The 26,928-nt window shown below is 39.4% G+C and overlaps 4 protein-coding genes across 6 annotated transcripts in view; 2 read left to right on the forward strand and 2 right to left on the reverse strand.

The window, feature by feature from the left end:
* Positions 1-24: 24 nt before the first annotated feature.
* Positions 25-13,361, reverse strand: smc6 (structural maintenance of chromosomes 6). The gene is given in 29 exon segments (XM_018703731.2): positions 25-1,127; positions 1,627-1,724; positions 1,853-2,005; positions 2,398-2,503; positions 2,611-2,736; positions 4,059-4,204; positions 4,343-4,480; positions 4,773-4,943; positions 5,036-5,116; positions 5,311-5,446; positions 6,286-6,446; positions 6,552-6,666; positions 6,781-6,802; positions 6,805-6,981; positions 7,653-7,831; positions 7,966-8,024; positions 8,026-8,137; positions 8,230-8,318; positions 8,419-8,565; positions 8,754-8,849; positions 9,026-9,145; positions 9,538-9,639; positions 9,716-9,796; positions 9,965-10,026; positions 10,657-10,793; positions 10,901-11,006; positions 11,949-12,060; positions 12,158-12,312; positions 13,239-13,361. Coding segments are annotated over 29 exon segments (3,312 nt in total). The 5' UTR covers positions 13,276-13,361; the 3' UTR covers positions 25-1,039.
* A 201-nt stretch (positions 13,362-13,562) lies between these two features.
* LOC108902032 (tudor domain-containing 6) lies at positions 13,563-20,970 on the forward strand. Its single transcript, XM_018703730.2, has 3 exons — positions 13,563-13,736; positions 15,613-20,759; positions 20,843-20,970. Exons 2-3 carry the CDS (start codon positions 15,638-15,640, stop codon positions 20,887-20,889), a joined length of 5,169 nt encoding a protein of 1,722 aa, XP_018559246.1. The 5' UTR covers positions 13,563-13,736; positions 15,613-15,637; the 3' UTR covers positions 20,890-20,970.
* Positions 20,971-22,205: 1,235 nt separating this feature from the next.
* LOC108902035 (ankyrin repeat domain-containing protein 66) lies at positions 22,206-24,818 on the forward strand. Its single transcript, XM_018703733.2, has 3 exons — positions 22,206-22,478; positions 23,730-23,958; positions 24,093-24,818. The coding sequence occupies exons 1-3, from the start codon at positions 22,340-22,342 to the stop codon at positions 24,229-24,231; spliced, it is 507 nt and encodes a 168-aa protein (XP_018559249.1). The 5' UTR covers positions 22,206-22,339; the 3' UTR covers positions 24,232-24,818.
* adgrf3a (adhesion G protein-coupled receptor F3a) overlaps positions 24,448-26,928 on the reverse strand; it is a 53,043-nt gene continuing 50,562 nt past the window's right edge. Inside the window, exons 14-15 of one of the 3 annotated variants that reach the window (XM_051078317.1) lie at positions 24,678-24,713; positions 24,448-24,588 (exon numbers count right to left, since the gene is read on the reverse strand). In XM_051078317.1, the coding sequence (XP_050934274.1) occupies positions 24,532-24,588; positions 24,678-24,713 (93 nt within the window). In that variant the 3' untranslated portion in view covers positions 24,448-24,531. Of the gene's footprint in view, positions 24,589-24,629; positions 24,714-26,928 lie in introns of those variants that run through there. The other 2 variants (XM_051078316.1, XM_051078318.1) reach the window with 2 other exon arrangements.

Genomic DNA, 26,928 nt, shown 5'->3' on the forward strand with positions numbered 1-26,928 from the left:
AAACTTATGATCCACACAAAAGTGTTAAGATTTCTACTACAAATTTATTGTAACGGTGGTTAAAGTCTTTCACAGAAATCATCGGTTAATGACTGTCGGATGAGAAACAATGAGGAGAGAACTGGAGAGCATTAGTGCACATATTTATACCACAGAGCCCAAATATAATTAACTTTCAACAGTGATTACGTAAACTTTACAGATGAATTGTTGTAAAAATATTAATACTGACAGGTTGAGTAGAGTCTCAGACTTCTGAGGTAAAATAATATTTTCTAAATCATTTTCAGTGTACCGTTTTTTAAAGATACTGTCATGACCAGTTAACACTTCAACTAAAAATGTCAAAATAGAATTATCACATGATTTGTTACATTACTACCACCATAAAGTAAACAGGGATAAAAAAACTAAATAGAAAATAACTACAGTGATACTGACTAATTTCATTTAAAAAACATTTGGTTAAAATGACATTAGTCTGTATCTGTATCATTAGTTTTGTGAGCAAAAACAGTACTTAATGTTTAAAGCTGTACAGTATGTGAGTTTTGACATGTAACTCACGTTCTGTGTTGTTTAGAACATCTATATTGTCTATATTATTAGTTCATTTGGCAGAAGACTCAAACTTATTTTCATGACCATGATGGAAGTTATTTTGTGTGTGCGGTTTCTGTGGCAGGAATCAGACCCGTGACTTCCCAAGTACAAGCACTCTTGCTTTGCATTCTGGCTGCTCATTCAGACTGAGATCAACTAATGTGTTTACAGTCATCCTGGCCCAGTCCCTGCTCTTCCTGGCCGGGGCAAAAACAGACCTTCCAAGTGAGACAAAAACAATCAAATATGAATTGGATAAGTTCACATACAACAATATTTGGTCATGAATCTATAGCCAAAAACATACAAACAGTGAAAAGATGTTTACATGTAGAGACTCACGGATACATACAGTAATACTGATATATACAGTAATTGTGCACATAAACATTCCTCATGTCTGTCACTTTTTATCCTTCAGTCACTGGAGCTCATTTCAAACATCCTCATCCCCTGTTTCACTCCGGTTTCTCTCTGGATCTTGAAGCTGGTGGATTTTTATGAGCCTGGTTTTGGGTAGGCTCCTGAAAGTCACGAATCACAGGTTCATCTGATCAGTTATCGAACATGAATGACATAAAAAAATAAGACTTCAGAGAATGAGGGACAATCAGAAGCTAAACTGGCAGGATACGAAGAAAATACAGCAGCCAGAGAGTCCCGAAGAATAAAGATATTTCATGGTTTTGCAAATACAAATTATGAAATAAATTAGCATTTAAATTATGCAATTAAATCAATATGATTAAATTCATTTCTACAGATGGGAAAAATCTATTCACCAGTGTAAAAATATTTGATAGAATACTGACAGAATAAAGCTCAGTTTTTCTTTGTTGTTTTGGTTTATCAATATATAATTTGAGTAATGGATCATAATTAAGCACTAAAACCTCTCAGTTAATCTGCTTTAACCTCCATGGAGGAAACATCTTTTAAGGCGTAAAAATATTCTGCTGTTAATAATAAAAGTAATGGAAAGAAGAGGATGTAAACATAGGCAGACATTAAACAGAGCGTCACCTGGTGGTCAGAGGAGTAATGAAAATGAACTGTCGGAGGTGCTGCCGCTCTGAAAGCTCCAGGAGGAGATCCAGCGAAATTCTCCGATTGTGCATATCCTGCAAAGAAAGATGATGGGGAGTCGTTAATCAAAGTGAGTCAAAGGAGTCAGCTTCTTTCTTGATTTTATAGAAATTATGTGTATCAGATCTTTTTGTGTTTCTGATATCTTTTCTTGTGCACTCACCATGTAGACGTCGAACTCATCGAGGCATCTGAAGGGCGATTCGGTGATCTCCCACAGGGAGAGCATGAAGCAAACAGTGGAGAAGGAGCGTTCGCCACCCGACAGCGACCGCATGTCACTCACACCGTCATCCTCCCTGCCCGGAGGCTTCACCTTTTATATGTACCAGAACAGGTTGGTGTATTTTATGTGATTTTAAAATGAAAAAGTAGCAGGTTCCAGGTCTTTTTTGGGGGGGGAATTAGTGAGTAGAGAGCGAGGACGGACGACATGCGGATTTGAATCAGAGATGTTGAGATAGCTTGCTCAGCATCTTAATCCCCTTTGCCATTAGGATGCCCTGTCACACTTTAAAAGTATGCTACCTTAAAGTGTTTTCTCACTATTTTTTTGCAATAAGCAACGTCTTATTTCTTCAGTATGTTATGATTTTTGTTGTTGTGATTAAATATCTCAGTTCAAATAATAAAACAATCATGCCACAAAATAAACACAGCACAAACTATCTATGCTTTCCATATAAAATGACAGATAAATAGACGTACCGAGATTGAGAGTGTCTCATTGTTGTGATCAAAAATCATTGAGCCGCAGCAGTTCATCTTTATCAGGAAGTTGTTGAAGTATAACTTGCATCTGACGGAGAGAGACCTTCAGGAAGAAGAAGAAAGAGTCAGACTGAAGCAGGACTTTCCTCTGCCAATTACTGTTATTTATTTTTGAATAGTTTTTTATAAATGTAACAAGCTGTTATTTACCTACGCATAATTTTGTATCTGTTCTGCCTGTCTGACATGATGTTATCAAGTCGATCGATGAACCTCCGCAGGTCTTTCACTTGGTTGGTTTTCTCTCTGTAGAGAGCGAGGGCCTCAGCGTACTCCCTAATGAGGGCAGAGGGAAGAAATTGGCATAGCCTAAATTTTTCTGACTTCAGCCTTCAGTGTGCATATGCAAAATGAGGGCACAGGATGATTTAGTGATGGCCAACGGGCAGATTGGATTGAGGTATGCAGTTGAAAAAGCTGTCAGTGGCAGAAGACGTTTCATTGGATGAGTTGAACCTCAGCGGGCAGAAACACAATTTTTGTCTGACATGGTAACTAAAACTGAAACCCACTGAATATCATAAGACAGACAGAAGGTAGAAGGCTCTTCCTCCTCTAACGAAATAAAACTAAGTCTATGTCTGACTATATCTGCTACAGTAACGAGTCTATGTTAGCTAGTTAGCTTAGCTGGCTTAAAGAGGTCATGTACTCTGTTGTATGAGTAAAGAAGTCATTTATATCAGTGGTGGAGGAAGTATTCAATTCTTTAATTAAGTAAAAGTTAAAATGTACTTTAAGTATCAAAAATAAAAGTAGTTAGTGCAGAAAAATGTCCTCGCTGAGTGTGACACTATGATATATTTACCAGTGTATTAATGTGTTAGTAGCATTTTACTGCTGTAGCTGGTTGGATGAATCTAACTGTAACTGTTTTATATACTCTTTGGTAATTTAATCAGTAACACTGCATCATATTTCATAAGCTCATCATATGTTTTACATTTAAAATCTTAATATGTAAAGTAACTTGTGATTACAACAGTACAAAACTACAACAGTCCTGCAATAAATCCTCTGTTTATGAAGGTCTTCCTGTTCAGTTTTTGTAGAGAGTGTTTTAGAGAGGTGACGATTTCACTGCATGATAATGTTGGAGGATGTCGTTTGTGGTGGAGTTGAGCTGTGCAGCACTGCATAGAGTTGTTTCTGTATTTAGCCTACTACTATTGATATAAATAAGGATATGACAACTCTCTAAGAGTTCGAACGTGATCTGATTATGACCTTAATGAAGGGAGGATTTATTGCAGGACTGTTGTATTAAAGCACATTAGTGTTCCTAATAAACTGACAGCTGTGTGTATATATTGTATATCATATTTTCTGAAATGAAGTGGAGTTAAGCACCTCAAATTTGTATTTAAGTATCGTTCTCGAGTATATTTCACTACTGATGTACATGTATTGCACTGACATTTGCAGTCAGCCAAACTGCTTATGGAAAACCTGTGGCACTGTGATTCAGCCATGAAAATTAGTTATGATTCCCGAGCAGCTCTGTCTCTGAGAAGTGTTTTGCATAAACCACAAATAAAATCAGTCTGTGAAGTGACACTCGGTGCCAGATGCTTCTTAGAAAGCCTGCGATTTCTCACCTGACCACCTGATCCTGCTCGCCGTGGCTGCTCTCGTACACCTTGATCTTCTTCTGCAGCCGAGTGATTTCTGTGTCGATGCTCTTGGTGTTGCCGGTCACCTGCTGCCGCTCGGGACAGATCTTTGAGGCTTTGGCCACGTATTCCTGTCATCACATGTCATGTCTGATGAGTTTACTGACTGCTAGCAGACCTGAATAGTGTACTGTATAGTTTAAGTACAACAGTTGGGTTTAATATAAAAAACAACAGCTGCGTAACCTGCTGAACAAATATCTTCTCACCTGTAACTCCTCTTCTCTTTGGGCAAGGTCAGTTTTCATGGCTTGGATGTTGTCTTCATGAGACTTCAGTTTGTTTTCTAATATCTTAAGGTTTCGTTCATATTTCGCACACTCTGTCTCCAGTTTCATCTGCTCGTCCTTTCGGTCAACAAACAGTAATAATCAGTTTCATTAACACCAGTTCTGGAGCTTTAAAAACTAGCATGAAAGAAGACTGCATCCTTACAGATGACTGCACAACACCAGAGAGGATGAGCCCTTTACATTCAAACAATCCACAGATCAAAAACATTTAGAGGCAGACAACAGAAGTAACATCAAAGCCACAGAAATGTGCCTGTAACAGTGGTGAGATGTTGTCAACGATCTCTTGGTTTCTGAAACTATTTTTAGTCTCTGAACAAAGTGATACAACAATGTGATACTGTACCTTCAACGGCTCCATTTCCTCAGAAAGTTGATCGATCCGTTCTCTCACAGAGGTGTACTTGCTGTCTACATCCTCTGCCATTTTCTGGTGCTTGTCGAGTTCTTCCTTTGCCCCGTGAACAGTTTGTTTTTCTGCCTCGATTTTCTGTTGGTTCTCTTGAGCAACCTCTTCCTGCAAGAGGTATTTGAAGACATTAGACTTAGATAATCCCTGGTGGGATTTATGTCTGTATTAAAGGGGTAGAAATAAAACTAAATTATCACCAAGGAGCTGATGTCATCGCTTTGCTCCTCAACAGCGGTCTCCAGCTCGGTTATTGTTGCCTTGACTTGATTCACAGAGGCCTGCGTTAAAAACAAAGGAAAACAGTGAGACAATCTGTCTGACAAAGCAGCATCAATATAATCAATTTTCTCTAACAAATGGAAACAGAGCAAGAGGAGGGGGGAGACAGAAGAATGAAATGTAAACCAAACAGGAGTACTGTTATCTTAAATCAGTTTGTCATGCACATCTGGTGAGAGTGTGGTTCACTGACCAGAGTCTTCTTCAGGGTCATGATGGTGCTGTTCAGCTTGCTCTCCATGGTCACGATGTCCTCAGTCACAGAGGTCACATGCAGCTGAAACCTGGACAGCTGAGCCTGGTGATTCTCCAGGTCTGACTCCAGCATACTGTGACGGGCAGGATCGATTTCATCTCAGATCAAGACTCCACACAGTCGTAAATGTTCCACATTTCTAAAAGCCCTGCTGCTGGAGTTTCCACTAAAAAATCATAGTATGTGCTCTTTTGAAAACTCCAATCTCCATCTAACATTAGGGTGCAGCCATTAATAATACAACACTTTAAATTTCAGTATTTCACTGAATGTAAGTATCAAATGTCATCAACTATGCACTGGAGCAAGCAACTACAGAGTACTGTCTTTAAGATTATTTCAGTAGTGTTAAGCATGCATGTAACGTCATTTTAAAGGAGACATGTGAGTGGTATCAATCCTCTTATCTAACATCATTTACTGAAATGTTATACTCCTTTAAAGATTTTTACTTCAGATTTCTTCAGTTACTGGTTTGTGTTTGTTTTGACAAAATGAGACACAGCGTCCAGCTCATTGTCAGTCATGACATATGGACGGTCTGGGAATCCTTTAGAATTAGTTTTCAAGATGCAGAGAAGTCCGACAAACGTCCACTGTTCTCTGCTGCATGGAAAATGAAGCATGAGTCAAGCAGACTGCAGTCGTCTGCTGACGTATATGGGGCGAGACCACATCGTGATTTTGAAGTCACAGTAAACCTTTTCTGTATTAAACCAGACCACAATCTTTCCCTGACTCTAACCAAGTGCTGTGAGTGCCTAAACATAACCTTAAAAAAGGAGTGAGAATATGTAAACCTGTGATTCAGGTTGTCTCTTTTCCTTGAGATCTATGTCCTTCCCCTCCAACAATCAAATACAGTATGTCTGGGTTTTTTTCTATGGCTATTAAAAAACCCTTATTTCTTACCTTATTTCAGTTTCAAGATCCCCACCGAGATATTTGGCCATGCTGAAGTCAGAGGTGTAGTAACGGTTTGGATAAACCTGATCTCCCTCCACAGTGAAGGCTTCACGGCAGTTTTTTGGCGGCCTGCCTTGCTGCATGACCTTCCTCGCTTTGTCTTTCTCCTGCAATCAAAGTCAGAGGGTGATACCCAATGAAACGAAGATATAACTTCTAAAATAATTACATATGCAATATTCAGCATGAACGTGTGTTTGTGAGATACTAACGTTGATTATTAGAACTGATTCAATCCCTCTCATATCAATCAGGCAGTTGATGATGACGGGGCTTGTTGCTGTGATTATGTCCAGCACAGATGGATATTCTGGATGACATGCTTTCCTAAAAAATACCAGAGAAGAAAAGTAAAATATAGCTTTAAAAGGTGCTGCACAGATCACTTTAAAAGCAAATGTGGCAAAAAAAAATCAACTAATCTAAAAAGCTTCTGCTGACCGTCCATGTATGTTGTAAATTTTTCAGAGAATGGGCTGACGATGATCTGCGGCCTGTTGCCCTTTGGGTAATAGCGAGACATGAGCTCCTGAAGGACCGCCTCGTCCTTGTAGTTGTCGCAGCAGAAAGCCTTCATGAAGCTGCGCAGGCAGCACTCCACAGCTACAGCTAAGGTGGGATCCTTCAAACTGATACACACCCCTGAAAGCAAACACAGGCTGTCAGTTACAATATGTACAATTTAACTTATCTGTAGGGCAGTTTTAAAGGATTGTAAATCATCTAATTCATCTGCTGACAAAATATTCCAAGATAAAATAGTGAGTGATTAAGTTTAAAGAAAAAGTGCAACTTTTTGGAAATGTGCATATTTTCTTTCTTGCAGTCATGTCTTTATAGTGATATGAAGCTACAGCCACCAGTTAGCTTAGCTTATCTTAGCATAAAGCCAAGAGACAGTGAGGTAAAATCCATCTAACAGCTCCTTTAAAGCTCAACAATTAACAAGTTATAAGAAAAACAAGGAGATTTTGAGGCACAGATTCTTGGCCGTACATAGGAGTTTTATCTTTTTACACTTTTAGAGGTGCTAGTAGATGGATTTAGATGGATTTAGTTCCTTTTGGACAGAGTCAGGCTAACAGTTTCCCCTTGTTTCTTGTCTTTATGCTAAGCTAAGCTAACCAAATGTTGGCCGTAGTTTCGTGTTTACTGTGGAGAGTGAGAGTGGTTTCAATCTTCTCATCTAACTCTCAACAAGGACGTGAGTGAGAGTGTTTCCTAAAATGTCAAACAGTTTTTTAAGCACTACCTAATCTCTTTTATAATGCAGAAAGGAAGTTAAGTAAACAAAACACAGAAAAAATAGTCACCTATCGGACCAACAGGTTTCTTGAGAAAGCGTCCTGTAGCATAAGCCTCAGCAATCGAGCACAGCAGGTCGGGTACATGATCTCCAAACCGCTTCAGTTTGTTTGATCGACTGGCGAGGAGCTGATTCTTCCTCTTCAGTTTGGACTCGTATGAAGCCTGGATATTTCTCTCCTCCAGTCTAATTAATACAAACAGAGCTTGATCATGAAATTTCACTTGAGTGTGGATAAAACTGAAGTTCATTCATATCACATTCAACCTACACCTCCTTGACAGAGCATTTGTGTGAAAGCAAATAAAATTTTCCTGTACCTCAGCTTGTCGCGCTCTTCCTTTCCTTTGAAAAGCGCCTGATGTTTGTTCTTGATCTCCTTGATTCAGCTGCGAGCACTTGTTCTCGAGCTCTGCAAGCTGCTGTTTCATACTGGATAAGGTCCCCTGTCGTTTTGTATATTGTGTCTCAACATCACTGTTCAGGCTTACACTAAAATACAGTAAATAAATAATCAATTCAAATGAAATGCATCTGTATGAAGGTAAAGATGTAAAGTTTTTGTAACCTCTCTATTCCTCTACCTTGTTTTTGCCTTGTTGATTTTCTCCTGAAGAAGGTTTTGCTCCTGCTCTGACTGTTTGAGTTTGTTCAGAGCCCGAAAATAAACAAGCTATGGAAAAAGATTATGTCGCTTTAACTAACATAAGATGCATAAAAAACACAGCTTTGCACAGACATAGAACCAGGCTGTTATATCTCCCAATCAGTACCTCCTGTTCCTTGTGAGCTCTGCTAATGACTTTAACTTGCTCTTTCAACTTGAGATTTTCCTCTGATAGAGAGTCCTGCTCCTCTCTCAGACCGTCAGTTCTGCTTTTGATGCACTGAAGCTTCTTCTCTACTTGTATGACTTTAGTCTGTGTGAGAGATAAGACAAAAGAAAGAAAAAAAATACCTTTAAAAAAATGTAGAAGACAATTAACCTGCAGGACAACTACTGTAAACATGAAAACGCAGCATGTGAGGTAAAGATGGTTGGTTTATAACGGCGGTGAAGGTTTTATAAATAAGCTTGTATAACAGAAGAGGGACACTTATGACTCACCTGCCAGAGCTGAAGGTTATCCTGATGTTTGCAATTATTCTCCTCTTTTTCAATGTCCTCCTTCAACTGTTGAACCAACTGCTCCTTGTCTCTAACCTGAAAGTGATGATTTCAAGTGCTGCAGTTTATTGAAGATTATGAGTCCAATTGTGGTGACTTCTTTCACATTTCTTTCATGTTGCTTCTTTCTTCTTTTAACACTTCTTAAACACTCTTCAGAAATGATTAAAAATGATTTTTAAAAAAAGGTGAAGGTGAATGTAAATTCTTACCAAACACCACGCCATTGCTTTCTTCAGATTCTCCAGAACGACCTTCATCTCACTGAAAGACGATAAATTTTCATACCTCTCCTTCCTTTGTAGAAACTCTTGCTTCAAGTCCTTGAGACACTGAAGACAAAAAAAAAAAAATCATTTTTAAATGTTTTCTCTCTGCAAAATAACATACTACACATTATTCATTGACAAATATATTGGTAGCAAGCAAGAATCCCTTATATAGCACTTTTAAAACAGGTACAAAGTGCTTTTCAGGAAAAAGAACAGGGAACAGAAGAGACAGAGAGGACATTTTTAACAACATAGAAGGTATGAAATCAAGACAAAACCAAAGAAAAAAATGGGGTTTGGGATACTTTTAAAAGATGAGAACTGATTTGAATCTTAAAAACTTCCACTTCAAGCTGAACTAAAAAAAGACAACAAGAATACGTCAAAAAATGCACACTGCACACCTGACGTGATAAATCAGTAGTAAGAGGTTTGATTGTTGAACACTGTACCTCTTCTTGTCTCTCAACCTGCTGTCGTGTGACTGTTTTAGTGTGCTTGATATGGATGTAGTCCCTCTTCATCTGTTCCAGCAGAGTCGCTTTCATAAAGAACTAAAAATGACAATGACATATTAGTTTTTCTAAATACAGACGTCACAGACTCGTAACGGACATTGAGATGTTGTACCTTATACTTGTCTGATTCACTTTTCGAATGCAGGAACTGCTTACTCATTTCCTGGCTGAGAATGGAGACTGGGTTATCCAACTGAAATACACAAACAAATGTCCCGCTGCCTTAAAAGTGCATGATTATGCAACAACCAAAGATAATTGCTGTATTTAAAATGTCAGAAAATAAAATGAAGTACATTCACCAGAAGTTATAAAGCTGCATGAATAAAAAATAACTCTTTTCCAGCTTGACAGTAAGTACCTGGATGTTGAAGTGGTCCAAAATGGCATTCAGTTCCTCCTTCTTGTTTGAAATAAGTTGTCCTTAAATACAAGATACCAAGTAATGAAGTTTAAACCACAAAATCCCTGGTTCCAGCTTCTCTAATGAGGATATGATGCGTTTTGTGATCATTTGTGACAGTAAACTGACTCAACATGTAACAGATTAATCAAGGAAATTAGCAGATCAATTGATAAACTAATTTATTAATTACCATCCCTATTTAAAGTGATTGTCTACTTAATAGAGCTCATGTATTACCTCACATTACTCAGGTTGAAAACTTATCCTACAGCCCACGAGTCAAACTTTTCTGTGAGCTCAAACAGTAACTGGCAAACTGGCAAAGAGCAGCTCAACTTCCTTTTATTTATAAAATAACTTAGTGACATTTACAACTTATGGAAAACATCAGCGCAAATGTGAATGTAAATATAAGACGCAGATGGTATAAAACAGTGAAACAGTGCCATGCATATAAAACGCATGCGTCTAAGTTTATAGGGGGAAAATTCCCGACCGGACCCGACGAAGAGTAAAGAATGTATACAACTGGGAGATGAGAGTCTGACTGAAGAGAGTGGGTCTGGAGTATTTGAAATTTAAAGGTTTAATAAGAATGTGACAGACTCACCCTGGCATGAAGACAATCTGTAACTTGGGAAAGTCACCTGATTTGCTCTTCAGCCTGCAGGTCCGACATCCATCGCTCGAGATCCGATGCTCGATGGAGATGGAGTCGCCGTAGAGGTCTCTTTTATAAGCATCTGGTCCTCTGTTTCTCAGTTTTACTGTGATATCTGCAGTACTACAGCGCAGAATATACTGTGATGGCACTGAAATAAGCTCCAGCATTTACAACAACACACTGAGGGACAATCCTGACGGAGTATAACATTATATACTCTCACTTACTTTTCACCAGTCTTCACGAAATCCTTAAGAGACACTCCTCTGTTGGTGACAGTGGCCTTTCCACCGAGGCCGACGATCAACGCAGTCAGGATGGCACTTTTTCCACCTGAGAATTAAATGTGAAGACGAGGGTTTTAATCACTCCATGGAAATTATATCATCATTTCAGAGAATCTTATCACAGGTGGAACTGAGGATTGTATGCAAATAAATACAAATCACACTTATACCACAGATAAACAATAGGAGTGCTGTCTTTGAATAAACAAATTCTTTGTCATCTAAGAGATTAACATTATACATGATATTATTTGTACTGCACTGTTATAATGGAATATTCCTGTTATGCAACTTATGAGCAATAGCTTATTCCCCTTAAAAAACAAAACAACAAATTGACAAAAATGTCAAAAATGATAAATAAGAATCTGAATGAAGTAAGATTACATTTGAAATGATTATTTAATTAATCAAATAGTATTTTTTCATAAAGAGTAATTAGCAAATACTGTAGTAATTAATTGGTTTATTAATCATATTTTTTCAGGAAAATAGCCACACATTCTTTAGGTTTTGGACGGTTGTTCGGGCAAAACAAAACATCCCCGGCCTAGAAAAATCGTGGGGGGCATTTTTGTTTTCCCCTGGCCTTTCACCAGATCTGCACCAAATTGTAATGGGTTCTTCCCGAGCATATGCCTCATGCCTCTACCAAGTTTGACGCAAATCAGTTCGGTACATTTCATGTAATCTTGCTGATAACTAATGAAACAAACAAACAAACAGACACAGGTGAAAACATAACTGCTGTGTTTTATAGGTAAGACGTCTGAGCATTGTTCCAATACACAGCTACACTCTCACATGATAATAAATGACAGAAAGTCCTGTTTTATAAACAAAGATGGATGATCAAGTTGCTTTCATTTTAAAAGGAGGACATACTCTACTCTGGGTTTGCCTGCCAGCGTGTCTGGGTTGGGATGTGTTAAACAAACTAGCTAAAATCAACAGCAGATCGCACAACATTTAGAGAAGCTGCTCTTACTTCCATTGTTGCCAACAATGAAATTCACATTGGGCCCAAAGTGAAACGGACTGAGATAGTGGTGACACATGAAATTCTTTAGAGTGATGCTTTCAATGAGGCCGATGTCTCCCTAAAAATAGACAGAGAGAACATTAATCAACATCAGATGAGCTGGTGAGAGTTAAAGACAAAGAGTGAGTGCGGAGTTTCATGGGGAAATTACTCACCGTGGCAGAGTGAGCAAAGCTGCTGGAGGATGGTCCCTGATGGTTTGTATCATCTGCTGCATCTTCCGAGCCCACAGCTGTCAGCCGACGGCTCTTGACAGTTGTCACATCGCCGATCACTTTGCCTTTCCTCTTACTCATTTTGAAACAAGTCACTGGAGACAGAATTAACAGGAGGAAACAGATTACTAATATCAGTACTGTGCAATATTATCTCTTTACTTATGAGACGGATGTTCTTCCTCTCAGTCTAAAGGCAGGTTTGAGTTTTTAAAGTTTGGCAATGGACGTCCTTGCAAACTTTAGGCACCATATATTTTTTCTTCTGCCAAAATCACTGAGCATCCTTTTAAATGACCCCAAACTGGGTTTGATTAGCTCCAAATGATGTCCATCACTCCCTGCCCCTGAATAAATTCTTCAAGTTCCCTCTTTCTTGGAAGTGCCTGACACTTTCGAAACTATAAACAGCCTGCTATTTTGAGAAATGCAAAAATGTGACGTCAAACCCCCGACATTATTTAAACATGCTTAATAGCTATAAACAATGCAACTACAGAAAACTGGTTTCACCAAGATTGAGCATGTGAGTAGAAAAAGATGCAAGCCTTTTGTCTGCTAGCCAGGAAGCCACAGAGTGAAACCAGCAGCTCAGCAGCAACAGCAACAGGTGTTACTATGCAAAAACATTTAATCCAGGTTTTGTGTTTCCAAATGTTTTCTAACTGGTTTATACTGAGATTAAGATTTATTTGGTGTTAAAAGACATATTTCAAAAAATTTTCTGCATGCTTATATTTATAGCACAGCTCCAAATAACAGCACTCATTCAGGAAACTAAGTTGTCTGATATGCAGAAGTACTCAAAGTCAGCTGTGTTTTCCCACGAGTCTGCAGCATTTAGGAAACACTAGAAGCAGTGACGGAGTGTTTTTAATACGACGCACCAAACTCCAATATGGCTCTTTGACTCACAGCCACCAGACAGCAACAGGTGACAACACAACGCCTCAAACTTCTGGTAAACTTTAGCATTTCTCGTGCATCACAAACAAAGAACACTGTTGGAAACTTCGCCTACCATAGTGCGATTGCCTGCGTGTGCAGCCTGCAAACATAACATGGTCACGGAGGGACAGTAACACCGATTTTTGACTTCCTGGTCGGACAGTGTTGTGAACTGAGCCGCAGCAGTGACAGTTGTGGGTGTGACAACTCTTGCAAACACGGAACAGAGAGCGCGCTGAGTGATTGGCTCCCCGCCCCTACCTGTGTCTGCAACATCAAATCTCTTTTTTTGAATGAAAATCTCACCGCGTACATTTCAGCGTCTGTTTAGTTGTGCAGCATGTGGAGTCCAGCCCGTACAAACACATTTAAACTATTAAACACAATCAACTTGATGTCTTGCATGTATTTATTTTGACATTATTAACCACTCAGAGGACGGAGCGTGCACTCAAAGTCTTTAAAAACCCATGTGGGTGCCCGCCTCCACCTCCTGCCATTCAACCACAGTTCAATTCAACGAGAGGAACAACATGAGATGTGTCGCCTTCACCGAACACGGCGAGAAAAGGCAAATTTATATTATTTCACAATTTCACAGTCTGCAAGTTGTTTCCAGTCGCTTCGAGTTGATTGAGTTAAATGCTTAAGTCCTGTGGTGCACCTGAAAAGCGACAGTGAAGAGTGTGTGGGGTCACGGACAGTGTGATATTTAGCGTCATTTTATCACCAGCAACCTGCACTGAACAATCTAAGCTACTGTGGTATCACAGGAAGTAAATGTCGAGCCTATTTTACATTTTTAAAAAACATTTCGCCCACGTAAAGATGAGTTGCGTGGGTGAGCGACAGATCACTACATGATCAACAAGTCAGGAGAATGCGAACAAGAACGATTTTTTGGACATGCATATTTTGAATTAAAGGGATAAAATACTGCAGTTTTACCTCTTAAAGCTTCCAAAAATATTTAAATTTAACAAGTGCTCACAGCTCAAAAAAATATGCAGCCTTCGATGAAGGGTTGCAGGCCAAAAACACTTCAGTAAATTGGTTGATCTGATAAAGGTTGGGACACAAACGCTTATGAAATATTCAGTCTTATGTTTTACATGTTAGTTTCCTGGTTGTGAATATGTAGGACTGGCCTGCTACTTTTTAAAATATAATTTAGAGGACTAACCTTTGGTCAGTGTATAGGTAGGTAGGTTGCTCTCTTCTGTAGACTGACATTATTAACCCATACACATGTCTTGTCACTGATGTTGCCCTTAAATAAAGTTTAAAAATCTGCTTCATACCAGTTATAAATGCTGGCATGTGCAGCAGATGGACAGTGGATGGCACCAAATGCCAATTCAGTGAATCTTTGGGTTATGTTGATGCTGTCAGATGTTGATTCAGCTCTCTATCGAAAGTCTTAGCTTGTAATGTTAAACATGTTGTCAAGCCGTTATCGATCAGTGTTGTTGAGGGTATACTTGTGCATGTTCCTCTTTGCGGAGGCAGGTTTCCTGTGTTTGACATGCATTAACATGATTCATCAAGTGTTTCCTTCTAAAACATGCATTTGCAGTTTCCGACTGATGCACCACCAGTCTTACAGTGACTCTCAGGCCTCTTTGTACTGTTACATCAGTTATTTGTGGTCAGATTTTGTAACCTTTAAATCAGTGGCAGTCATCTTTTTCCTGAGGTATAAAGAGGTCGGATGGTCAGTGTCAGAGATCTGGGAAATGAACAATATTCTAAAGGATATTTAGAAACAAGTGTAAACACAACACTGACTGAAGTAAGATAAAAATTTTGAAAGTGGCATTTTTGCAAAACCCAGTATGTGTTTTATCAACACTCACAGCTGCTTTGAATCCTCAGAAACCTCTGTATGTGGATCAAATAATGTTACGCCTGTTGCACAGTTAATATGATTGCATGTCTTAACTAAGATGCCAAAAGATGGCAGCTGAAAGCGACAGACCTTGTTCACTTGTACCACCAAAAAAAAAAAACAACTTTATTATCAGGTAGCATTTCTATGAAATATATATATTTTTTCATATTATTTGATATTTACTTATATAATGATAAATTTAGATTTTTGTTGAGTCATACAAAATAGCAGATCTGTAACTTTTACCATCTATTTGGATTAGGAAATTTTACTTTATTGTGGACATTTAAGGACTCTAGAAATACCTTAAACATTTGGCCTCTAAAAGTTGCTCCTTAACTCATACCATACAGTACTACTTCAAATTGTGCTACTTATAGGAGGTTTATAGGTGTCTATATGCTGATACCAATACCGTCACTTGTTACATGGCAGCCATTTTGACATGAAGAGGCGAGTGACTGAACTGTCTTGGAAATTCTTAATATTGGTACTATGATCTTTTAAGGGACTTTATTTTTCTTCAACATTAATACATTTTTGTTCAATTTTGCAGGTATATTTGAGCTCAGAGCTTCACAATGTGTTCAATCCCCGGGCTGCCAACGCCTGGATCAGAGGTACCGGTTCTCATCATGAGGGTAAACCTAAACCCCAGTTGTGGTCTGGTGGAATTATGGGTGAACATGGATGATGGAAGGAAGCATATTTATGAACAGATGAAAGAGGAAATTCAGATCCCTAAAAGGGTATTTTATGCATCTGAAGGAGATCCAGGGGACCTTTGTCTGGTTTGCATCAGTGACACCTGGCACAGAGCTCGGATTGTATCGATTCAAAGTGAAACTTACGATGTTTTTCTAATCGACCAAGGACAGCCCCACACCGCCACAAGTGAAGCTTTAGCATGGGCCCACAGTGACAGTTTTCTCCTTTCTCCTGAAATTGAATCTTGCATACTTGCAAATATTGTGTCCCTTGAGGACAACTGGCCAGAAAAAGCCACAAAGTTTTTGAACTCTCTACCTGGCAAGACGTTTAAGGGACTGGTTAAACATGTACTGATGCCGGACAGGACAATTCTCCTTGACATACCAACTGTTTCCAAGCACATGTGTAAGTTTGGAGTTGCCAAGAGGATCCCAGGGGATGAGTTTAAATCCCTTGTACTGAAATGTCTACATCTACCCAAAGGAGAGGCCTCTGAGGCCTACAGTATAACACCGGAACAGAATTTGAATGTTAGTTGGCAACTTGAGAAGCATGACCAGTACTTTTATGCCGAATTGTTAACTAATACGCTTGAAACTGTTATTGTGACAGAGGTGATTGATCCACAGAACATTTTTTGCAAACTTCAAATTTTTTCCAAAGCAGTGAAGATGGTATCAGAACAGATCCACCAGGACTATGAAGAGAGTTCAGATTTTGGAGAAGTGCAACCACGGGCCTGTGGATATCCATGTGCTGCTAGAGGCACAAACGGCAGATGGCATCGCTCGTTACTAAAACAAAACATAGGGACTGACGACACTGCTGTAAAAGTTTTGCATGTGGATGAAGGAAAAACTGAATTAGTCCCAGTTGGAGACATCAGACCACTGCACGAAAAGTTCCTGAGGATGCCAGTTGTCACATATCTCTGTTCTCTTGATGAACCAGGTGCTGGTGATGGAACAGGTGATGGCACAGGACTTACTACAGACCAGACTGATTACTTGAAATCACTTCTCCTGAACCAGACAGTTGTGGCCAGGTTTGACCACTACAATATATCTCAGAATGTTTATTATGTTACACTCTATGCAGCTAATGCTGCATGCATAAACAACTCTTTTTTAGAGAAGGCAGGACTTTCTCCACCCTCTAAGACTGAACAAGATTCAGATGTTCAGAATGGATCCAGTCCTGCAACATCTCTCAGTTCACTTGGAGACAAACAATCCATGGATTTACAGAACAAAATCAATGTAAATGTTGAAGATTTACAAAAGGAACCTTTGCCAAGCACCAAAAACCTAGAGGTCAATCAGAGGACTGATGATGTGCCCACTTCTGACACTGATGATATTCACATTAAAGGGTGCTCAGAACATCCAGACCCTCTAATACACAACAATGGAAATCTTTCAACAGGTTTCCCCTCTGAGGTGTACAATACTTGTGATGATGATATGTTTGCTGTGGGAAGAAGTGTTGATGTAAAAGTATCTTGCATTGAAAGTCTACAGAAATTCTGGTGTCAACCAACAGAAAATGGTGACTCTCTTAGACTTCTTATGCAAGACTTGCAAAACCACTACACATCTGCCGACCCTAAACCCCTTGTTGAGTCCATCTGTGTTGCCCGTAATCCAGACAATGGCATATGGTACAGAGCAAGGATCATTGCAAGTCAAAACTCTCCTGTTGTAGATGTGAGATTTATAGACTATGGTCAAACTCGAAAGGTCCCTCTGCAAGATGTGCGCCCCATTGATCCAGCTTTCTTACGACTAAATGCCCAGGCTTTTCAGTGCTGCTTGTTCAATCTGGAGAACTCCACCGATCCCATGGCTGTCACTTGGACTGATGCTGCAGTAGCAGAGTTTCAGAAATTTGTGGATCCAGGTTCAAACATCGGGTTGAAATGTGCTGTAAAAGCTGTCATGTCTGATGAAGAAGGTCTGCTGCTTAATGTGGTAGATATTGAGAGATCATGTGACAGTGCATGCAAGCATCTGGCTGAGAAATGTGAAGTTCAGGAACAAACTCCTCCACAGGTCATATCAGAGACATACAATCATTCCTCTTACAATATTGAGGTGGGGGAAAAAGAAAAAGTGTGGGTAACCTCTTCAGAGAATGTCGGTCACTTCCACTGCCATCTGAACAGAAATTCTCATTTGTTTGACAAAGTGATGGAAAATGTTCAGCAACTAATTGGCCAGCCACAGAGCACAGAGCATCCACTTGGACTTAATAGCATTTGCCTTGCAAGATACACTGATAATCACTGGTACAGAGGCCAAATAGTAGAAATGTCTCCAAGACTTAAAGTCCACTTCGTGGACTATGGTGATACACTTGCAGTTAATGAGTCTGATGTCTGCCCCTTTCCCTCTGAGGGAAGTTTTGCCAGGTCTGTTCCTGTGCAAGCGATTCCCCTTGGACTGTTTGATGTCCCAGAAGAAGTGCCACAGGAAGTTAACCAGTGGTTTGCAGATCATGCCATTGGCCACACTTTCACCATTTCAGTGGTAGCAAAAGGGGAAAAGGGGAAGCTAATTGTTGAACTGTTTGATCGATCCCTGAATGTAAATATGAAAGTCAGAGAGAGGGTATTAAAGATGGCACGACAACAGATGACTGGTCTCAATCAACAGACTGAGCAGCAATTCTCCAACAGCTCACAACAGGCTAATGTGCCAAGTGAAGAGTGTTTAACCCAAGAGGTCATGAGTGTGTCAGGATTAACAGAGATAACAGAGGAAAATGAAGTCCAAAGCAGCAAAGAAATGAGTGCTAGAGATGAGCTGAAGGTGACTTCACAATCTGAAACAGAGAATGAACATGGAGAGACTCCAGATGAAAGACAACAACTGACTTCAGATGTCCTTCTTAAGGACAAAGAAAGTGTGTTGGCAAAGACTTCCATACAAGGTGGTCACAGTGACTCAGGAATAACACAACACTCCCCTCCTTCTCGCCCTGAGGGAAGCATTAACATCTGCATGTACAAGTGGCCAAACATTTCTCAAAACAAGACAGAGGAGGTATATGCCTCCTGTATTGTTGGACCGCATTATTTTTGGTGTCAGTACGCCAACACTGAAGACCTGGACATGGTGTCAGTGCTTACTCAGGAAGCAGGGCAGATACAGCAGGATATTATGTTCCCAGAGACTCTTTGTCCTGGCAGTCCCTGCCTTGCTCTCTTCTCCAGTGACAATCAGTGGTATCGAGCTCAAGTAATTCAGAGAACTGGCAATACTCTCAATGTTCTGTTTATTGACTTTGGAAATGAGTCTGACGTTGACATCAAGAATGTGAGAACAATGCCTCAAAGTCTGCTGGATAAGGCTCCTCAGGCCTTTTTGTGCTCTTTGTATGGATTTGATGACTCCAAGGGCTCCTGGGACGACAACGTTTATGATGATTTCTACAACCTCTTGGTTGATAAACCACTCAGAGTGACAGCGTTCAACATGGAGGATAATTCTGAGGCTGCAGTTCCTCAATATGCAGTGGAAGTTGAAAATGAGGGAATGGTTGTGAATACACTGATTGAGAAATACTGGAACCTATTTTCCACTGAGCATGCAAAGACTGAAATGGCTCAATCAGAAACTATCCTACAAAGTGGTCAAACTGAGTTGAATATGACACAACTCAATGTTTCCACTGGAAATGTGAATACTTGTGTGTACAAGAAGCCAGACATCTCCAAAAATGACACAGTGGAAGTATATGCCTCTTGCATTGTGGAGCCTCATTTCTTCTGGTGTCAATACGCCAACACTGAAGATATCAACAAACTGTCAGAACTTGCTGAGGAAGCAGGACAGGCACAGCAGGACATGATGTTCGCAGAGACTCTTGGACCTGGCAGCACATGTCTTGCTCTCTTTTCCAGTGACAATCAGTGGTATCGAGCTCAGGTTATTCAAAGAACTGATGATACCCTTCATGTTATGTTTATTGACTATGGAAATGAGTCTGATGTTGACATCAAGAATGTGAGATCACTGCCTCAGAGTCTGCTGAATGTAACTCCTCAGGCCTTTTTGTGTTCTTTGAATGGATTTGATACATCTAAGGGCTCCTGGGACGACAACGTTTATGATGATTTCTACAATCTCTTGGTTGATAAACCACTCCAAGTGACAGTGTTCAACGTGGAGGATAATTCAGAGATTGCACTTCCTCAGTATGCAGTGCAAATTGAGTGTGAAAATGTGGTTGTAAATTATGCAATGCAGAAATATTGGAAACCTGTTGCCACAGAACATGTCGTGACAGACAGCCCTAAAACAGAAAACTCGCTCCAAGGTGGTCAAACTGAGTCCAACCTGACACACCTTGTCTCCAAAGGAAATGCAAATGCTTCCATGTACATGAAACCAAAAATGTCCATGAACCAGACAGAGAGTGTATATGCCACTTGTATTGTGGAGCCTTATTTCTTCTGGTGCCAATATGCCAACACTGAAGATATCAACAAATTGTCAGAGCTTACTCAGGAAGCAGGACAGGCACAGCAGGACATGATGTTTGAAGAGACTCTTGGTCCTGGAAGTCCATGCCTTGCTCTCTTTTCCAGTGACAATCAGTGGTATCGAGCTCAAGTAATTCAGAGAACTGGCAATACTCTCAATGTTCTGTTTATTGACTATGGAAATGAATCTTATGTTGACATCAGCAATGTGAGATCACTGCCTCAGAGTCTGCTGGATACGGCTCCGCAGGCCTTTTTATGCTCTTTAAGTGGATTTGATGAGTCCAAGGGGTCCTGGGATGATCAAGTTTATGAGGACTTCTACAATCTTCTGGTTGATAAAGCACTCAGCGTGACAGTGTTCAGTGTGAAGGATCATTCAGAGATTACAGCTCCTCAGTATGCAGTGGAAGTTAAGTGTGATGGACTGGTTGTGAATACACTGATGAAGAAATATTGGAAAAGACTGGATACAGATCACACCTTGGCAGAAAGTCTGGAATCAGGTTAAGAGACTTTGCTCTATATAAATTAAAATATCCAAATTTAGATTTATTTATCTAATGCGTTTTTATTTTTTTATCTGTAGTGGCCCAGGATGAAACTGGGACCATGGATGAGAGTGATGAGGTTTAAAATGATGAAAAATTTGTCAAATGAAGGGTAGGACTTGATTTATTTTTCCTCATCCAATTAGTCCTTCACAAAGACAGTGGGAAATTTCATATATGTCATGAGGATTCTTCTTTGATTTAAAACATACCATAGTAGCTAAGACTTTTTCCATTACTGGGAATCAACTGATGGTTGAACTATGTAATTTCATGCAGGTATCACTAAGTCAGTTTCCATAAATTGTGAATGAAAGGAAGCCTTTTATTTTTTTTTTATTTTTTTTTAAATGTGATCTAATCTTTGTGCTTGTTTCTTTCAGCTCTGGACTCTGGACAAATGCCTGTTGTGACAGAGCACTGTTGACTTGTGTGAACTGATAAAATGTATTTGTCTTGCTTGAAATTTTACTCCTATTCTACTAACTAAATGAAATTAAATGCTTGTAATGTAGTGAATTTGTGTCAATAAATGCACTTGAATGGATAATTCAGGAAGTGAATTTTTAAAATGGGTTGTGCACATTTGAACAAGTGGTTTTGCACGTTATGTCAGCAATATTAGTCTCCTATGCAATGCCTATGCTGTGCAGTCACTGTATTTCCATTGAGATAAAGATCAAATGTAGGTATCTGATGATACAGGCACTTAAACTTAAGTTGCAGTTCAGAGCCTGTAATTGTCAAACTTCCAAGAATTACACCTAAGAATGTGCTTCAGTACCAACTTCAGAGTAAAAAAAGTATCTCTGAGTGTGAGCAATAAGACCAATTTGTCACTTACAGTTAAGTGTAAAAGTAAATTTTAAAAGCAACTTCAAAGTTATCAGAGGTGGTTTTTCAATTTTTTAAAAAAAGCTGCACATCTGCAAGTTCCAGGTTCTCAAATGTCACATAAAAGTGACTTTAAAACTGTTGTTGGGATAAAATGATCTATTTAAAGTGATCAAGTTTGTGCTATTGTATTTATTTATTTTTACTGTCATTTTAGAGACAAGACAATTGATTAAATGAGACAGTAACTGACAGCTTAATCGATTATGAAAATAATTCTTAGTTGCAGCCGGTTCTATTTCAAATTTATCAAGTGTTGCTGGTGTATTTTTTAAGTAAACTTCTTTGACATAGAAAGTCTGAGAAGGTCTTTAACACTTTTTTTCGTCAAATACGGAACTAGTTTTCCACCTCCTAATGTTAGCCGTGTTGCTTTGAGTAACGGTCAAGTAGCGTAACGGTCACTTATTTAAATTTTTTCATTCAAAAGCGTTTTTTTCCACGGTATGAAATATATATTTATTTGTACATTAATCCAATCTCAATGTTTCATGTACTTACATCAGACAAGCCCTGGGTTTATCTCGGTCTACAGCAGGTGGCAGCATCACCGTTTACAGGTTCAGGTCGTGGTTCAGGTTAGGAGGACCTTGGCGCCATGTTGTGTTGATCGACTGTTGCTGGGCAACCCATGAAACGACATGACCGAGTTGCACCAAGCTGCAGCAGCAGGCGACTTTGACCAGGTTGAGGAGATTCTGAGGCAAAATAAATGCGATCCCAACCAGAGAGACATCGACTGGAGCCACAAGACACCTCTTCACTGGGCAGCGGCTAAAGGTAGTCGGTGGACGAGTGGAAATTTACCGCACACCTGCACATCATTAGTTTCAATTTACACCTGTCACCATTTAAACGCTCCTGTTGGCCACAGCTGTTACGGGAATGGGTGTTGAAAATGCTCTGAAAGTGGTCAGTTTAATATATTTTCCCAGGGATTTGTCTGATCATTATTAGGTTTTATCAACACAATCAAAAACAAAATAATGTGCGTTAATTTCGCAGTTTAGTTATGACTACAAAACTGCTCATGCTATAGAATACAAACTCAAACTTTGCATTCATAAAGTACATTCATTCCAAAGTTAGAATTGAATTAAAATCATTTCAAATGTTCAAAGTTCCTTACATTAAGTATCATATTGCGTTCAACAGTAAAACAATGAGAGCAGGGTTTGGAGCTGGTCCCATCCTATTACCCTCAAGCTACAATATCACATGAAATATATCAGTCTGCACATTAGTTCCCGTTTTCCTGCAACATGCTGGTACTATTTCATTGTAAATTAAGAGGAAGTGGTTTAAAAAAGATCCTCCAAGTTTGAGCTGACCACACAGTTTCCTGATTTTATCTGATTTTTGTTGACAGTTTTTGAAGCTGACTAGGGTGACCCAGTAGTTCAGATTATTTTCATTTTGAACAAGAACTCATTAGTTTAAGTACAGGACATGTTTTGTTCCAGTTCTCAAGAATCACTTCTGTACAGTTTAGCTGCACTGTCCCCTAATTTAAGGCCCCAATTTAATACAAGTTACACATCCACATAGATATATATGTTGGGGTTGGAAGGTGATATTTTGCCTCTCAAATAATCAGACTTTAGCTTGTTGGCCTGTATTTTTCTCCTGTGTTTTGAGGTTTAGCTCAACTAAACCTGTTGCTACAACAGAGCATCAGAAAAGATCTGTAACTTTTCAGATTTAGTAACCATTCAGTATTATTCTGTTTAATAAAAGACCTGTCAGTCAATATGGGCTTTAACCAAAAATAATTATTGTGTTTATGAATTATTTAATGGATTAATAACTAATAATAATAGTAGTTGTTCATCTTACAAAATGTCTAGAGATCTTGAAAAAAGTATTTTCCAAGTTCCCAGAGTTCAGCATGTTGTTGTCAAATGTCCCATTTTATCAGGACAGGACGAAATCCAAACATATTGCTTTTGCATTTGACAAACAATTAAGCAATTTAACAGACTGGTTAACAGACTGGATTAAAAAAATCACACTCTGGTGCCTTTTCCACAGGACATACAGAAACAGTCAGGATCCTCATTGAGCACGGAGCTAGGCCGTGTCTGAGGACGGAGCATGGATGGACTCCAGCCCATCTCGCCGCAGAGTCCGGCCGGCTGGCCGTGCTGCGGCTGCTGCACTCCCTCCATGCTCCCATTGACAAGGAGGACTGCTGTGGAGACAAACCAGTGCGGATAGCGGAAATATATGGACATCATGACTGCGTTCGATTCCTTAAAAAGTATGAAAAGCTTATCATTCTGTCAATCATACTTTAATTGAACTTTTAAGTACAATGCTTTCAAACACAAAAACCTTAAGCAATATCTTTATACATCAGTTAAGTGAGTAAATTGCCGTTTTTGTGCGTTGCAGAGCAGAGGCTGAGTGCCAGGCCTACCGCAAGATGGCAGCCCAAAAAGGGATTTCAATGGACGACACAGACGAGGAGTGGGAAGAGCAGGGAAAAGAGAACGAAGAAAACAGGATCTCTAAATGCAACATCCAGATGTAGGCCTGAATCACCTTCACACAACAAAGCATAAACAAGTGTTACATCCTTTGAGCTTTTCAGCTGAGAGATTTGCTGTGGCTTCCCAGTGCAATTTAAAATATGTATATTTGTATGTATAACAAACAGTAAATCATCATACAGTGAATTTAACCCCCCCTCCAGTCATAAACCAAAACAAACAACAAAACAAAACAAAAATAGTCACATCAGAGAGTAACTGTAGCTTACTCTCTTATCAGTGGTTTTATGTGTAAAATGTAGTTTGCTTTGAGTTAAAAGTGCAAATGTTAGAGACGATGTTCACTTCTTCCACGTTGACTCTAACTTTGTGGTGCTGTCACTGATGGATGCCGGAGCCTGGAGAGTAAAGGAGAGGGATGTGTAAAATTAATCAGTAGTCACTGCGGTGTTTTACATGTGAGTAAACTCAGTCGTAGCGCACTTACACTTTTCTTGAGATGTTTCAGCAGCGCTTCACGGGTCTGTCAACATTGGATTAAAACACTTTTAATGATGCTGTACCACCCATTTGTTGTTGAGGACATTTCTTATCACACATTTAACTCATTAAAAAAGAGGAAACAAAATCTAACACGATGATGTGTTGTAATTTGGATAAACGCCTTGATTTTGATGTAGATCAATCAATCAATCATTATATTTTTCATTATCAAAACACATTTGGTGATATACTGTAGATGTTAGGTCATATTGTCCAGCTCTGATTAGAGGTAGAGTTGGATGTGAGCACTGATCTCCCAGTTCAATTCAATTTCAACGCCTGGAATCTATTTTTATTTAAAATTTCTTCTACGTGAGCAACACTGTTGTTTCCTTGAATACTTAGAAACTTGTGTTAAATGCATATTATAAACTAAATTATGAACCCCTTTTCGTGATCATAAAACTGAACCAAGGATTTATTGTTGCAAATTCAAAACAACTATGATACAGTGATGTTTCTGTGGGCCTATGTGTTCAAAAGAATAATAATAAAAAACTGGCACAAGAGTAACTCTGCATGTTTTAAAAAAATAAATGCTATCTCACACAGATACACATGGACTATTAGCATCAGACACGATCACTTTAAGCTGAGACAGGACAGAAACTGAAAGTCTGCGCTCTAATTCATCTTCACTGTTTGTGTTGACGTCAGCCTGTGTGCACAGTGTCACAACTGTCCTGTAAACTGCAGTGTGTCTGTGTAGACTGTAATTATCCATTTCAGTTTACAGGACTGTAGTGACTCAGGGTGGCTTGTACAGCCAGCTATCATTTAAAATAACCTTTTTATAGATGTTGTAATGACTTGATTTCCAGATATTTTAATAATCCTCAGCTAGCTTTATCTAGATCTGCAATATTATTGAAGTGACTGAAGTTTCATAAATGTAATTGCAGAAAAGAGATTCAATAGGAAAAACTGTTCCTCTTGGTGCTTTAAATATTCAAAATGTTTTCTACTGCCATTCTACCAAAGTGAGAGAGTATCAAACAAACATTAAAGCTGCGAGCAGCGTTGAACGGGCCCTCGCACCTGGCGCCCGTCGGGGGAGCGGCGACCGCGGGACCCCGGCAACCGCGGGGTCAACGCAGGTCGCAGGGCACACGCTGGCATAACAGTTCACACTTCCCAGATGTAAAAATTTTAAATAAAAGCTTTTATGCTAATTATTTTCTGTGATAATATTATTCAGAGCTCATCATCTGTGACAGATCATGGCTCTATTGACTGTAACCTCCCTGTGGCAGCTTCTCACAGACACAATCAACTCCTCTTCCCCTCCCCCCTCAGACACACACAGACACACACACACAGAGACCCCCTTCCAAAAACCCATCAAAGAGTAATACAATGGCTCCATCTGTAGGATAAAGTAGAGAGTCGCAACAGGAAGTTACCCCAAAATCTGAGGTTTCAAACAGGAAGTTGGGTTTCCGAACTTTGACGGGCCAGAACAGGCACACGCTTCGACCCAAACTCACAATTTTCGGAGCCAGTCTTCCAAAAATCCTTAAGTCTGTCCTGACAACATTTGAAGTGAATCTGGTCACCCGTCTAGAAACTGGACATCACACTATAAAATATGTCATTTCCTGCTATAAATAGGTGGTGCTACAACAATTGTATGAATATTGACATATGGATGTGTGCAGATAGGTACCATTAACAATCCTGTAAAGTTTGATGCAGTTTGGACAAAGTATGGCCGAAATATAGCAAATTTAAAGCAACTTCCTGTTTTGTGGCGAGTGATCGAACTTTCAGGGGCCATAACTTCCACGCCCTTCAATGAAAAGTCCGAAACTTTTGCAATTTAACTTCGTCTATGTCTTAAGAACAAATTATCAAATTTTGAAGTCAATCGGATAATGCGTCTAGGACTAGTTCGCGTTCAAGCGACCCCTGGAAATGGCCAAAAACACACAATTTTTTCACCTTCCGGTCAAAATAAAAATACTTTCTGTTGGGTTTAGAATATGGCTCCAAGAGACTTTTTGGTGCGTCATGGGATGTTACATATGTGTGCAGATTTTCAGATTTTTAGGCGCAACGGGCTTGAGGGGCTGTTCCGTTAAAAATGTAGGTGGCGCTACCGAGGCCATTTTGCCACACCCATGCTCAAGACCCCTAAATTCTTAAATTTTTCGCCGTGCCTGATGCGTCTGCAAATTTTCAGGAGTTTTGACGCA

Source organism: Lates calcarifer, linkage group LG19, assembly GCF_001640805.2.
Source record: "Lates calcarifer isolate ASB-BC8 linkage group LG19, TLL_Latcal_v3, whole genome shotgun sequence".
NCBI lineage: Eukaryota > Metazoa > Chordata > Actinopteri > Centropomidae > Lates > Lates calcarifer.